At 39.7% G+C, this 13997-nt stretch overlaps 1 protein-coding gene across 1 annotated transcript; it reads right to left on the reverse strand.

The window, feature by feature from the left end:
- Positions 1–179: 179 nt before the first annotated feature.
- LOC118822325 (solute carrier family 2, facilitated glucose transporter member 5-like) lies at positions 180–10749 on the reverse strand. The gene is made up of 12 exons (XM_036591300.1): positions 10602–10749; positions 10241–10339; positions 8944–9101; positions 7976–8100; positions 7610–7762; positions 7043–7168; positions 4464–4651; positions 2636–2746; positions 2433–2534; positions 2066–2141; positions 1706–1833; positions 180–1081 (listed from the first exon to the last, which is right to left on the reverse strand). The coding sequence occupies exons 1-12, from the start codon at positions 10644–10646 to the stop codon at positions 857–859; spliced, it is 1536 nt and encodes a 511-aa protein (XP_036447193.1). The 5' UTR covers positions 10647–10749; the 3' UTR covers positions 180–856.
- Positions 10750–13997: the final 3248 nt, after the last annotated feature.

A 13997-nucleotide genomic window follows, 5' to 3' on the forward strand; every position in this document is an offset into this window, starting at 1 on the left:
CTCTGTTTTCTTTCACATCATATCTGTGTTTTGTATTCAATGAGCAAATCATATCTATATGAAATCAATAAACTTCATTATATATTTCATTGTGCTTAAAATGTCTCTCTCATATGTCACATCATAATAGAGTGTTATATGCTTCATATACAGTGAAAAATTCATTTACAAGCATTCAGTAAAGTTCATTAGTGACTTTTAATAGCATGAGTCTAAAATACAGAAACATACTGTATATACTTACTGTATATACTGAATGTTCAACTGATTTGAAGTGAACATAAAATATAAAAATAGGACCTAGAAGCAATCCAAGAGGATGTTAATAATAAAACCTGTTTCTAAAAACTAAATTAACTTATTCATTCAAAGACATTCTCTGTACCCTATAAACAGTACCTTTTCTTTAGTTTTAATCTGATATAGCTGCTCCACATGCAAACGTTAGGCTACAAAAATGCTTGTATAATTACTATTTACATATAAAATGCTAGAAGATAGCACTTGTACTATAATTACACTGGCTATTCGCCCTCAACCCTCAGGTGCACTTTAACGAACGGTGTCAAACATATAATTAAGCTTCAGTTGATGGTCTCCATATTGTGCGAGAAGCAGACCAGCTTGTTTTATGTTCTGGTGCCCTATAGAGTTTGAAGGCAGCCTGACCTTCTGGGCTAGCCCACTATAGCGAGAAAAACAGACACAGTCTTAAGTGGTAGTGAATTGATAAGACATGAGGCACTTCTTAACACTAAATTCATTTCAAAACAAGAAAAAGCTTCTGAATTTCAGACTTGCACTGAAGGTCTGACATAAAGAAGCACTTAGTCCTCGACGGTGAGGCAGTCTGCTTTCAGAAAGCTGTAATTACATCCTGCCTGTCGTCTCTCACTTCTGGCTCTTTCATCTTATGCTCCTCAGCCTCCACCACAATCTCCACCTTGTTCCTCGCAGCAAACAGCTTGCTGATCTCCAGGAAGGTGGTGTTCTTGGTTTCTGGGATGACCACCCAGATGTAGATGAGCGTGGCGAGGCAGATGAAAGCGAAGATGATGAAACTGTAGCCTCCCAGTCCTTTCTGAGGAAACACACACATGGAAACCATGAGCAGCACAGCCCTCCTCATTAGCTCATTCAGGCTGACTTTGATGAGGTCCTGCGGCTCTATCCAGCACAGTAAATCTCATACCGTAAAAAGGTTCTTAAAAGTAATTAGACATCCCTCAAACTTTCAACTGCTCATGTGTTTATTCTTTAACCTTTTAAATTTGCCAGGGATAACAAAAGGTCTCATTTGGTATGTATTACGTACGTACGAGCTCTCATAGCTTAGTGAAACTTGGAAAAAGTTAGATTATTAAAATTTAAATCTTGACGTTCTTGACATTAAAACAATATATATATATATATGTGTGTGTGTGTGTGTGTGTGTGTGTGCCGCTTTGATTGCCCATGTATCATGCCTCATTACAAAAGCAGTCCAGGCTAAACTGCTGTAGGCAGGCATATGTAAAAACGCCAGTTTTGGTGACATCACAAAAGCAAGGAATCAAAACAGGCTGCTTTTGCAGCTTAGTTTCTAGTAGACTGTATGGACTGAATGTTGTGATTCAAACATTAACACTGTTAACATACTCCACATCAAATTATTCTTAGGGCTGTTTCATAGCACTGGAATTGTTAATAGAAGCTGAACACTGACCTCTAAGAAGGGGAAGACCAGGCCTACAGTGAAGTTCGAGAGCCAGTGGACGGAGCCTGCCACCATGAAGGCCGCCGGCCTGGACGACTGGCGGAATATCTCAGTGGTAATCACAGTGGGAATGGGACCTGTAGGAAGCAGCAGCAGAGACCTTTCATCAGTTTTCACTCCATTTTCAGCACCGTTTATCACCACACACTCCTCTGAGGAAGAAGCGGGCTGTGAATTTATGAGTCAAAGCTTTTACAGTCGAGTTTATATTCACTTTAAAACACTTTCATGCAGGTTCCTTTTTAAGTAGCTCTTAAAATCTCTGAGTTAAAACTGAATGGATTTGAATGATGCCAGATGCACACTTACTCGGGCCTATGGCGTGTCCAATGACATAAATGATGACGCAGGCAATGCTGACATAGGGCATCCATTGCAGAGTGTCCTGTGGACAGGGCAGCAGATTGTTACTGTTGGGGTAAATTTGTCACGTTTATGACCCTCCCCCTCACACACATTGAGTAGTAAGAGAGTTGCCAGTGCAGCATGATTCCTGTTCCAGAGTCCAAATCTACTGGTTCTGTTTTAACTCTGCCCCCTGTCTATTTACGACATCAATAACAGTGCACTATCAGATGATGCTTTATTACTAGTGAGGGCCTGCAGCCACATAAAAGGTAATTGATTTTGAGCTTTCATAAAAAAGCTATCTAGACCTCGGTGGTGATTTCTGTACCTGCAGGCTGAGCGCTACGGTGAGGATCACGCAGGCTGCACAGCAAATGCCGAACCCAATCAGCAGCAGCAGCTTTCTGCCTGAGGCCTCCACTATGAACACCTGTGAAACAGCACAAATGCACACTTTCACTCATCCTTAACAGACGCTATCCTGTAACATCAAAACAATCTTGGGTTATTTGAGGCGATTAGAACACTCACTGCAGCCAAAGTCATGAGGACGTTCACAGAGCCGGTTCCCACAGTCACATACTGAACATCATTGTCCTTCACTCCTGCTGAAGAAAAGATGCTATCCGCATAGTAATATATCTGCGGATAGGAGCAACAAACAATATCAGTATAGATACAAATCAAAAGGACAGTTTAAAGAAAAATCAAATATTACAGAATTCCCTTCATTCATGTTTGATTCTGTTAAATTCACAGAATGTTATGTAAAAAGGTAACAAGTAATGGAAGATTAAACTCTACCAAGTATCACTGTGTAAACTGCATGTTAACAGTGCACATATTTCCAATTGCTTTTATTGGGAGAGATGCATTTCGCTTGCTGCTCTTGCAGTTTTGTGCAGTTTGTGTGGCTGTTTTCTGTTTTTTTGTACTTAAAAAACTCTCAAAAGTATCTATTTCTCTGTAAAAACATAAGGAACTTCAGTGACAGCTGTGATGAAGGAGGGATCAGTGGCTGCAGCTCCTCACGGATGAAAATGATAACAAATAAAAAAGATTTTTTAGTTTAGCTTGTTTTTGCTAGCAGTAAGTAGCACTGTTTCAACTTTCTGTCTGTGCATATTGAAACAACAGCTGTCTAGCACAGCTGACTGACAGGTACAGCCCTGCTATAGCTTAGCAACAGGGGCCAATGCAGCCAGAGTCAACATTCAAACAAGGACATAAAGTGTCACTGATGTAAAGCACCAGCATGTAGTACCCCAAAAGTCCTAGAAAGCACACTCTTCTCACGTGTCCACAGCACAAAAGACTCATTTCAGCTACACAGCACAAAAGACTCGTTTTCATTCTAGTAACTAGAGTGCCAGTAGCTCCCCCTTGTGGACAATCTGGTTGAATGTGAGTGAGTGAGTTACAAGCCAGGCCCATGAGGTGCGTCACATCTAAGACATACACTGTGAACCCACAAGAAAAAAGAAAGTCATTGCAGTGGGCCTCACTTTTTTCTGCTTTCAGAAAAAAGCAGTTTGACCCCCTCTAAGTCATCACATTTGTACCTCAAACAATGTGAAGTTTTTAAGTAATCTTATATCGACTTGCCTAAAGTCAATTTGAAACGGAAATCAGAATGCATTTTTCTTCTTTCTTGTGACGTCTTACCAAGTGAAACAGGACATAGGCTGTGCCTGAAACTGAAGGCAGTGCTCTGGATGCCTTGCTGCCTGTATTATCTCATTAGTCAGTGCTTTAGAAGGCAGCGTTGTGATGAAGGTATCTGCATCACAATGTCACACAATTCAGTTTGGTTGAATGTGTTGTATTTGGTTCTATAACAACAGAAGAACCCTTTCCATTTTTAATGGATTATATTTAATATGACCAACGATGTGAACTAAAAAAGGTATAAAAGGGTGCATTTCGATTTCAGGTTGACTTTCAGTGGTTTCTAACACTATATGACATACTATTATCTATACAAATGCGCAAATGCACCCATCACATAGCTAAAGATCACAGTAACAGGCATCATGAAGTCTGAATTTTGTCTGTTTCTACTGATATGATGTTCGTATAAACATATATAATGTTAGAAATCACAGATTGCAAATATTGGTCAGCCTAAGCTTCCATTAATTGTCAGCCACATTTGCTTTGCAGCTCCAGTGAAGTCAAAAATGCTATGGCTGATTTACTACATAGAAACCTGTGTAAATCAGATTTCTCAATGAACTTTTCCTTTAAAACTGCTATAATCAGACCAAATTAGCACATGCTAGTATTATCAGAGCACATGAAAGATGTCCAGGAAAGATCAGGAGCATAAGTGGTTTGCGGTCAGTGTGGTGAGGCTTACGGCGTTAACTCCGGACAGTTGCTGGCCCATGTTCATGATGATGATGGACACCACTTGCCAGCGCAAGGAGCGGAGGGTGAAGAGGGTAAACACAGACAGCTGGCCGTCGGCCCGCTCCGACTGCACCTCCAGCCGCATCTCCTGCAGCTCCTCGTCCACATCCTGCCAGCCTCGCAGACTCTGCAGCGCTGAAACACAGCAAGGTCAACTGTCAGTTGTCAGAAGTGATTTTGTGTGATTTTTTTATCTGTACAGTGTTTTTTAGATTTTTAAACCACCCCCTATGGAGGCAATCATAAGTGCATGGGAAGAAGAATTAGGTGTGAAATGACCTAATGATGCTTGGGATCATACTTGCTCTGTTAATGACACTGTTTAATTCAGTTTAAAGTCCTACATAGATCACACTATTCTAAAGTAAAATTACATAAATTTATGCCAGATATTTCACCTTTTGCGTGACAAATTTCACTCAACTGAGGCTGCTCTCTCACATTGCTATGCACCCTGTCCCGAGCTCCACAAGATTTGGATGAGAATATTCACAGCTTTTTCAGACATGCTTGAAGAACAGCTGGAGCCAGATCCAATGCTTATTATATTTAGAGTATCTGGAACTCTGGTAAGCAGTAACTCATCTCCTATGGCTTAATCATTGTCAGGAAACTTACTCTTAAGTATTGAAAAGGGACAGAAGTGCCTTTAATAAGACAGTGGTTTGCAGAGCTAACATATATATTACATATAGAGGCGTGATATATATCTAAAGAGATTGTGGTTAACATTCCATTAACATGCTTTGTCAGTGATAGGGAGGCACTCATGAGGTGGTGGGTTCTGGCTTGGAATGTGTTTTCTTTGTATTTTGGTATGTCTGTTTTGTTTTAAATGTTCATGTATTATGTTGATATTTTTCCAATGTTAAAATGGAAGTTTAGAAAAAGGAAGTATTGGAACTCTTTACAATGTGAATTCAATAAGATGCTTCCTAATAAAAATATTCAAATCAAAAGTAGTGATTTTTTGAGTTCCGTCAAATGAGTCACATTAACTTTAGAAACCCTGATAAAGCCTTAAAGAGGATTGGGTATCAAATTCAGGGTATGGTTAAGGCATCAGTACTGCTATCAGTATCAAAAATGTTTTGACTGACACCCGGTCCCAGCATTCAATGGGCATTCTGGCCTAGAAACTAGCATTTAAGGTGTTATTTGTGCCGTATCTGTAGTGCCGCATTGAATCCCTGTGTTTGACAGAATTCACTAACTTCAATTCCCAGTATGCATTGTATAAATAAATCACACATTCACTGGAAATTTCTGATGATGGGAGAACACTGAAAGCAGCTCAATAGGACACCACACAAACACTGTTGCACTGAGGGCATGTAATGAGCCATGAAGGAGAAGAAGGAGACAACATGCTTGGACACATCTGTTGGCAAACAATGCATTCCTGCTGAAGTGGACGTTGAGGTGTTTTCACACGCAAGCCAGCTTTATTTAGTTCATTCACTACCGTTTTCACTTGTTTGTACAAGAGCATGGCGTAAAGGTCATGTTCAGGTAGTCACACCCATTGTCATGTCACATTACATGCTTATCTATTCTTTTCCACAGGGTAGGAGCTCAGCCAACACACATGGAACCTAATCACTTCCACTTTAGAGCATGTGAAAGGCTTTCAGCAGGTGATCACACGCCAGGTGCTTGTCTCAACCTATGACCTCTGATTTCTTAAAATATTCACACATGTCTTTGGCTTTTAGGGGCTTATTTTGCTGTTCTTTATTCCCCTTCTGATTTCATTGTGTGTATGCAAAAGTATCTTAATTCCTATGATTTTAACCTTATTTTTTAGGTATTAGTCTTAAGAGTTAGTTAATTTAAAGTAATATATACAGTAGTCAAAAAGTCAGAGACCACCCTTGCGTTTATTCATTTGAGCTATTTATAGTTATTTTAGAGTCAGAAAAATAGCAGGAAACATGTATTTAACAGAAAAGTTCACAACAGCCCCCAACATTAAGTATAATATTAAATAGATCATATTACATTTGTCCACTATTCACTTTTGTGCACCTCAATATCATTGGATGTGTTGCAACCAACTTTAGAGACTGAATTTTGTAAATGTGGATTTTTTTAAAGAGAAACCGAAAGCAGGAATGGAATCTGTAATAAAGGGAAAGTGTTACACAGCAAATACTCAACATTTTAAGGCTTTTGTGTAATTTTCTGTTAAATAGATGTTTATGTTTTTTCCCATCCTGAAAAATTGAGTAATTTGTACCTAATAATTGTTTTCACTGGAAATTAAATAAATGAAGAGGGATCTCTGACTTTTGCACAGTAATGTACACGTTATGTGGTTATGAGAGAAAGTTACCTGGTTATGAGTGGCAAACTGAGGTGTGAGTTAGAGTTTAGGGGTTTAAGCTAGTCATAGCCTCACTAGTCATTTTTTGTGCAACTGCAGTCAGTTAAATCTCCTTAAATCTCCTGCTGTTTTGATGGCAGTCATGATACCAAATCAGAGTATTTGACATTATTTGGCATTAGAAAAGAAAGAAAATCTACCTTTCCTGGCGTTCTGCTCATCACCTTTCTGGATGAGCATGTAACGGGGGCTCTCAGGGAAGAAGGGCAAGAGAAGCAGTTCCAGGACTGCAGGAATGCCAGTGAGAGCCAGCATGATGGGCCAGCCTGCAGAGGGGACAGCACACCACAATAGCACCACTATCAGGGTAACAGACCACCTTATACATACTTAACATTAGTCAATCATGGGCCAGACAGTAATGAAATCACAGCCTGTATCTGCGACACCTGAGTCAGGGCTTTATTTTGTCTCAGCAATGCATACAAACTTTATGATTCAGAAAATGTGTCTGGTGTGGCTTCACATTTAAGCCTAGGTAAATCTAAACAATTAAATTACATAAAAATCTGTCAGGTTTTCACAATTTTACCTAATTTCATTCGAACTGACAGACAAATGTCATTGCTCATAATGTCCTTAGCCTCACGTGTGAAACTACTCCAGACACACTGTCTGAGAACAAATGCAACGCAAGCAGTCCCTCAAACAACAAGCCTCCATGACCTCCTTTCGGTCTCTCCTTATCTCATCCTCGCATGCTTTACCTTCTGCGTTTCCCAGGATGCTCCGGATGCCAAACACCTGGGCAACAAGGATGCCTACAGTGATGAAAAGCTGAGGCACAATTCCGACGGCTCCTCTCAGGTTCTTAGGGGCCAACTCTCCCAGATACATCGGCACCACGTTGGACGAAAGGCCTGGAATCAGAATCGGTATCTTTCATTTGCTGAGTACAAGATGTAAGACAATTTTCTTGATGTAGGTGTCAACATCAATGGCAATGAAAGTACATAATAAAATGATTCACAAGTAACATAAAAGATGAATGCACATTTTACAGCTTACGATGCAGCAAATATGAAAAGGAAAAGCAAAAACTGCATTTAAGCAGTGAGTGGAGATCTACTGACCAGCGCAGATGCCCACCAGAAAGCGAGCAACGATAATAATCTCAAACGAGCCCACCACCTCACTGATTCCCATCATTATAGCAGGGACAATGGAGAAGATGTTGTTGAACAGGAGGGTGCCTTTCCTGTGAACAGATATGATGTCTCATATGTCACAGAGATCTGTCAAATAAGGTATAGACTGGCAAACTTGCAGAAGACATTGTTGCTGTCTGTTAAGGAGATACTTTGGCAAAATAGTCACATTCTGACTGTTTTTAGAGGCCTTGACTAAAAAGCATACACATCATGTAACTAAATCCAAGACTTAGTTTATGTGCTTCTGTGACAAAGCATGAAATGTCTTATCAAAACCTTATAACTGCTACTTTTCATTGTTTTTATACAATATGAAAACACCAGCCACCCTTTACATTGACTATTTGGTCACACCAGGGGCCCGACTTAGTGATTCTGGGGCTCTGGGCCATAGACAGGAATGGAGCCCCCTGGATGCACATTTTTTTTAAACAAGTTAAGACTCTGGGCTCCTGAGGGCTCCTGAGTGGTGCAACTGTCTGATATCTTAGCAAGTAAAATCATCTTAAATCTAGTTGATTTATTTAATACTCCTCATTCAGAGATTGTTGTAAGAATGTTATATGATTATGTAACTTCTTTCTAGACATTTTTTGGCTGAGTAATTTATGAAATTATCTCACTGTATTGGTAGATATTTTTGCTTGTTTTAAGGAATAATGCTGGAAACAATTCGATAATAGATGAGATAATTCGGTACAGAGTACTGCAGCAGTAATAAGCAGTTTATTTTTTTTCAGAATTATTAAGTAATGTAATTCCAATAGATTTCAAGAGATGTACTTAGTAATTTGTAATGGATCACCTTCTTCAAATAATATAAAGTTACCAGTTCAAAGACGCAGGTTTTTGTCACTACAGCGACGATATCTGTTGTAAGATTCAGTTACCTTCCAAGGTTGTTCACCAATGGCGCCACCATGAGTGAGCCAAAGAAGCCGCCCAGTGGGTACATGGACACAGTGAGGGACCACAGCAGTGTGAGGACATTGCCTGTAACTGTGGCATTACGGTTCTCGTACACACGGGTATAGAAGTTCTGCATGTCCTGAAAAGAAGAAGTGAACCTACTTCAGCCCATAAGAAAGAAAAATCTAGGATGAAACCTCTTTAACAGCAGCCATAACTTTTTATTTTGAAGCTGCCTGAGTTTTTGCACTCTTTTTTATCTCGGCTGTCTTCGTAGAGAGGTGTGAATTGTTTTCAGAGCAGGGGGTTCTCACCCCACCCCTCTTTTACCTCTCATTGCTCACTAGCAGCTCTATACAGGGTCTCACCATTTCATACACAGAGGGCCAACAGTGTCCTAGTTAATCTGATCCTAGTTAATCAGTGTTGTGGAGGAAAATATTTTATTTGATTAGGTCCATTAAAAATCTCTGATTTCCATTTCACTGGCAGAATGGCCACAAGAGGGCCCGCAAAAGGTGTTTAAAGCTGTTTTATATAGGGAGGCACAGTGATAATGGAATCATACTGCTATCGGCAGATATTCGCTTAAAAAAATTAACATGTTTAGATGTGACCAATATTATAAACCAGTATTTAATAAAGTATTAATGGCACTCCAGGAGAGCAGAATGCTTTGGAGATGCTGAGCTGCAACATTATTTATTTTACTGCTTTTATAATCCTATTGATCCACAATGCTAATCCAAGTGGATCTTTTTCTATTTTCTACGTTTTATGAATGTTCATGTATCTGCATCGGTATCGACAAATATGTACATGAAAAATATTGGTATCGGCCCCACATTCCCATATCGGTGCATCCCTACTGTTATATCTCACAGGCAAAATCATCCACATTTCAAGACCAGTTTGAGATTTAAGGCTTTTTGTCACATATCTGATTCAAATCTCCTGAGAAAATACCAGAAATCTTTGTCCTAGTAAAGAGTATACAAGTTCTGAAAGCTTGAGAAGTTAAAAAGAAACTACCAAAGATTAAAACTGTTGCTTCCTATAACATCTTCTGAGGTTAAACATAAAAGACTGACTTTTTTACATTTCTTGACTGAGCCTAAAAGGCCGTTTAAGAGAAATAAATAAGTATTGAATAAACCCTTGAAGACCCTAAAATGAAAACTCAGGAGATCTGAAAGATATTATAGCAACAAATTAAAATGTTTTCTATGAGAACAAGTGAAAAATAGTGTGATATAAAGCACTGCTGAGAGACAGTACCGGGGCTGGAGAGTTGACCACAGCCACGTTGTAGCCATACTGAAAAGACGATCCAAACGCAGAGATCAGGGTAGCCAAGGCCAACACCAGAGTTAGTCTCTGCAAGAGAAGTATGTGTTTACAAAAGCAAGTGGTCAAACAAATGACACAACTCTGACGAATCCAAATAGCTTTAGAATGGAAAAATGCTCTAAAGAACAACAGTTCATAAACGCCCAGCGCATCAGTCACCATGGGTCTAAACAGTTTCTCAAACATTAATAAAGCAATCTTCTTTGGTTTAAATCTGAGAACTAAATAATGGAAAGCAAAAGAGTCCCAAAGGATCAATGGACCAAATAAAGGGTAACCAGAAACTCACCCCTTTTCTTCCTCCTCGTTTTTCCACAAAGATGTCTTTCTCCATGCTTTCAGCTGTAACTAATCGCTGCTATGAACACCTGGGCAAAACAAGACGAGTCGTGGTTTCCTATGAATGCACTTTGGACATTGGAGTCGATGCTTGGCCCAGCAGCCTTTTATAAATACATGTGTGCTGTGATAAAGTTACAGCCATGCACCCAGCAGGTGAAAACTACGCACTTGATCATGAAATTGTATCAACCTTGGAGAGGCTTATAAAAGCAATATGAGGCTTATAAGTAACAGCACTAGTGCCAAGAATTACATAATTAGGACTATAAAAGTTATTTCAAAGAAGCTACCATTGTTTCTGAATACACATGAGATAGATAAATGAGAAAGATTAAGAGGCGTCTCGAGTTGATAACTGCATCATTGCCCATTTGTTATTGCATGGTGGAAACAGGGGTCAGACATCTTTGCCAACAGCGCAGTAAGGGTAGGAGATGACATCAGGGCCAGCAGCCCTTGGGGTTTTTCCTAACTGGAATTTGACCCAAAGGGCCTTATGGTCACTTCTCTAGCACTACCACATGTCGTGGTTGGTTGTCCTAAGCCCTGGCTGATATGAACATTTTGCCACTGATACTGATACTGACTTTAAGGGTTTAAAAATTTTTATTTCCACTAATACTGGCTGATATAATTCTATATTCACACTCTACACTCCCAGAAATAAAAGTCTAAACTGTCACTGGGGTGGTACTCTGAAGGGTACATCTCAGTACCTTCAGTCAGGGAACATAATTGTACCATAATCCTTTAAATTGAATTTTCTAAGTTGTATTGACTCCACACACCCCGTCTCGACTCCAGGCCTTTTATTTTATTATTCTGTTTTAAAACATTAGGTTATGAAAAGGAGCAAATAGTCAAGTCAAGAGGCCTTTATTGCCATTCCATCTGTGTACAAGTACACACTGGGGTGAAATTATGTTCCTCCATGGTGCAATATGGAATAAAATAAGACAGTACAGACGAAGTGCAAATGTGCAGACACAAGTGTGCAAACATTAAACTAGAAACAATACAATAAATATGATAAATAAAACAGACATTAGACACAGTAAACAGACAGGTCAGTGCAGCATCGACACAGCACTCATTTCTGAACATGAGGTAGTGAGGATAAGGTGCAGAGATATTTAACATGCTATGATATGGTTAAACACAGTTATATAACATATGTGAGCACAGCAGTTACTGAGGTAGAAATACACAGCACTTGAGTAAACACAGTATTAGCAGCAATGTTTCAGATATTGCAAGTACAGCATCAAAAGAGGTGTGTGTGTGTGTGTGTATGTGTGTGTGAGTGTGTGTGTGTGTGTGTGTGTGTGTGAGTGTAAAGTATGTGTGTGAGGGGCTTTTCAGTTCAGTCCTTGTGAATTTAAAAACCTGATTGCTTGCAGAACAAAGCTGTTGCAGAGTCTGGCAGTGATGGCACGGATGCTCCAGTACCTTCTGCCAGACTGCAGCAGTAAAATAAGTCCACGTGAGGGATAGATAGGGTCGTCCACAATGCTGGTGGCTTTGCGGATGCAGCGTGTGGTGTAAATGTCCATGATAGACCCCTGATGATCTTCTCAGCTGTCCTCACTATTCGCTGTAGGGTCTTGCGGTGAGAAGTGGTGTAATTCCCAAACCAGGCGAAGATGCAGCTGCTCAAGATGCTCTCCACAGTCTCCCTGTAGAACATGGTGAGGATGGGAGGGGGGAGATGAGCTTTCTTTAGTCTCTGCAGGAAGTAGAGGCACTGCCTGGCTCTCTTAACTATGGAGTTGGTGTTGAGGGACCAGGTGAGGTTCTCTGTGATGTGGACACCGAGGAACTTTGTGCTCCTGACGATTTTTTACAGCAGAGCCATTGATGTTAGGTGGGGGGTGGTCACCCTGCAGTCTTCAGAAGTCAACAACCATCTCCTTAGTTTTGTCCAGAGACAGGTTGTTGGTTCTGCACCAGTCCATTAGCTGCTCCACCTCCTCTCTGTATGCTGACTCATCGTTCTTGCTGATCAGACCCACCATAGTCCCACAATCCCACATAGGTACTTTTCACCTGGAAAAACTTATTTAAGGTGCACAGTTGGACCTTAAAACCACTGTTGTACCTCTGAGGAAACATTTACATTGTTTGTACCTTGATAAATGAGAAATGTACCTGCACAGTACCTTTATTTCTAACAGTGTAGTAGTACAGCATACGCCGTAGAAATAAAGCATACACAGTAGATATAAACCCAGCAACTTTAACGCAAGATCAGAACCTTACTGGTGGGATTTTAACTGATAGCAATAAATCTGTGGGGTCCTTCATATCGGCCCATTTTTTAAGACAACCAGTATATCAGTCTGCAGTTTGGAAATACTCCTTTAGAAATGTAGAAATATCTCCACTCCATTTTATCAGGTCTACTTAACAGGAGTTACTTTTATACTTTATAGGAGCACTTTGTAGTTCTAAAATCACAGACCATCTGTTTTTCTCCATACTTTGTTATACGTTCTCCGGCAGCACTGCTGTGTCTGATTCACTCATACCAGCGCAACACACACTAACACACCACCACCACATCAGTATCTCAGCACTGCAGTGATACTGATGTGGTGGTGGTGTGTTAGTGTGGCCAGGACCTTAAAGGACCACGGCCATTGAAGAACAGGGTAAAAGGGGGGTAAAGTATGCAGAGAAACAGATGGACTACAGTCTGTAACTGTAGAACTACAAAATGCACCTGTGTGGAAAATGGAACTAATGAAATGGACAGTGAGTGTAGAAACAAGGAGGTGTACTTGACTGTACCGGTCAGTGCATATTTCCACATATCCACATTTTGTGGAAACTATAATTATAGAACTTCTGTCTTATGTTTGTCTCTTTGTAAAAAAAAATCAGGGTTCCAAGGGATGATTGGTCCTGTAAAAGTGGTAAAGTAATAATAAAAGTGGCATCTCAAAAAAGTATATATATGCAGCAGTGGTATCAATAAAAATAGGACAGATATTCATTGCAAGAGGATGTCCAGGACAACAGAACAGCGCCAAAAATTGTTCTTTGATTTGTAACATTAGCAGATAATTTTTGGTGCTACATCTGGATCTATTTTTAATAGTTTCTTTAAAAAGCCATATACAACAGAGATAAACCATTTAACCATACAAAGAATCCTTTAAGCTTTCAAATCATCACTGCCAAAACAAACAAACAAACAAACAAACAAAACATTTAGCTCATTATTTTTGAAAGCAGCAACTATCCTTTGGAAACTTAATAGTAAATCAGAGTAGAAATACTTAAACATTCAATTCTTTATAATACTTATAAACATATTTTTATTGGTTTTAAATGCTGTTTT

This window comes from Colossoma macropomum, unplaced genomic scaffold (genome assembly GCF_904425465.1).
Source record: "Colossoma macropomum unplaced genomic scaffold, Colossoma_macropomum, whole genome shotgun sequence".
In the NCBI taxonomy this organism is placed as follows: domain Eukaryota; kingdom Metazoa; phylum Chordata; class Actinopteri; order Characiformes; family Serrasalmidae; genus Colossoma; species Colossoma macropomum.

Bases quoted from the DNA above. Each gene is read 5' to 3' on its own strand.
- LOC118822325 (XM_036591300.1), bottom strand. From the start codon at position 10,646: ATGGAGAAAGACATCTTTGTGGAAAAACGAGGAGGAAGAAAAGGG. The intron at 2,535-2,635 runs GTGAGTGTTCTA...GCTGTTTCACAG, and splicing joins TCCTCATGACTTTGGCTGCA to GTGTTCATAGTGGAGGCCTC. The intron at 1,082-1,705 runs GTCAGTGTTCAG...GTGTTTCCTCAG, and splicing joins TGGTCTTCCCCTTCTTAGAG to AAAGGACTGGGAGGCTACAG.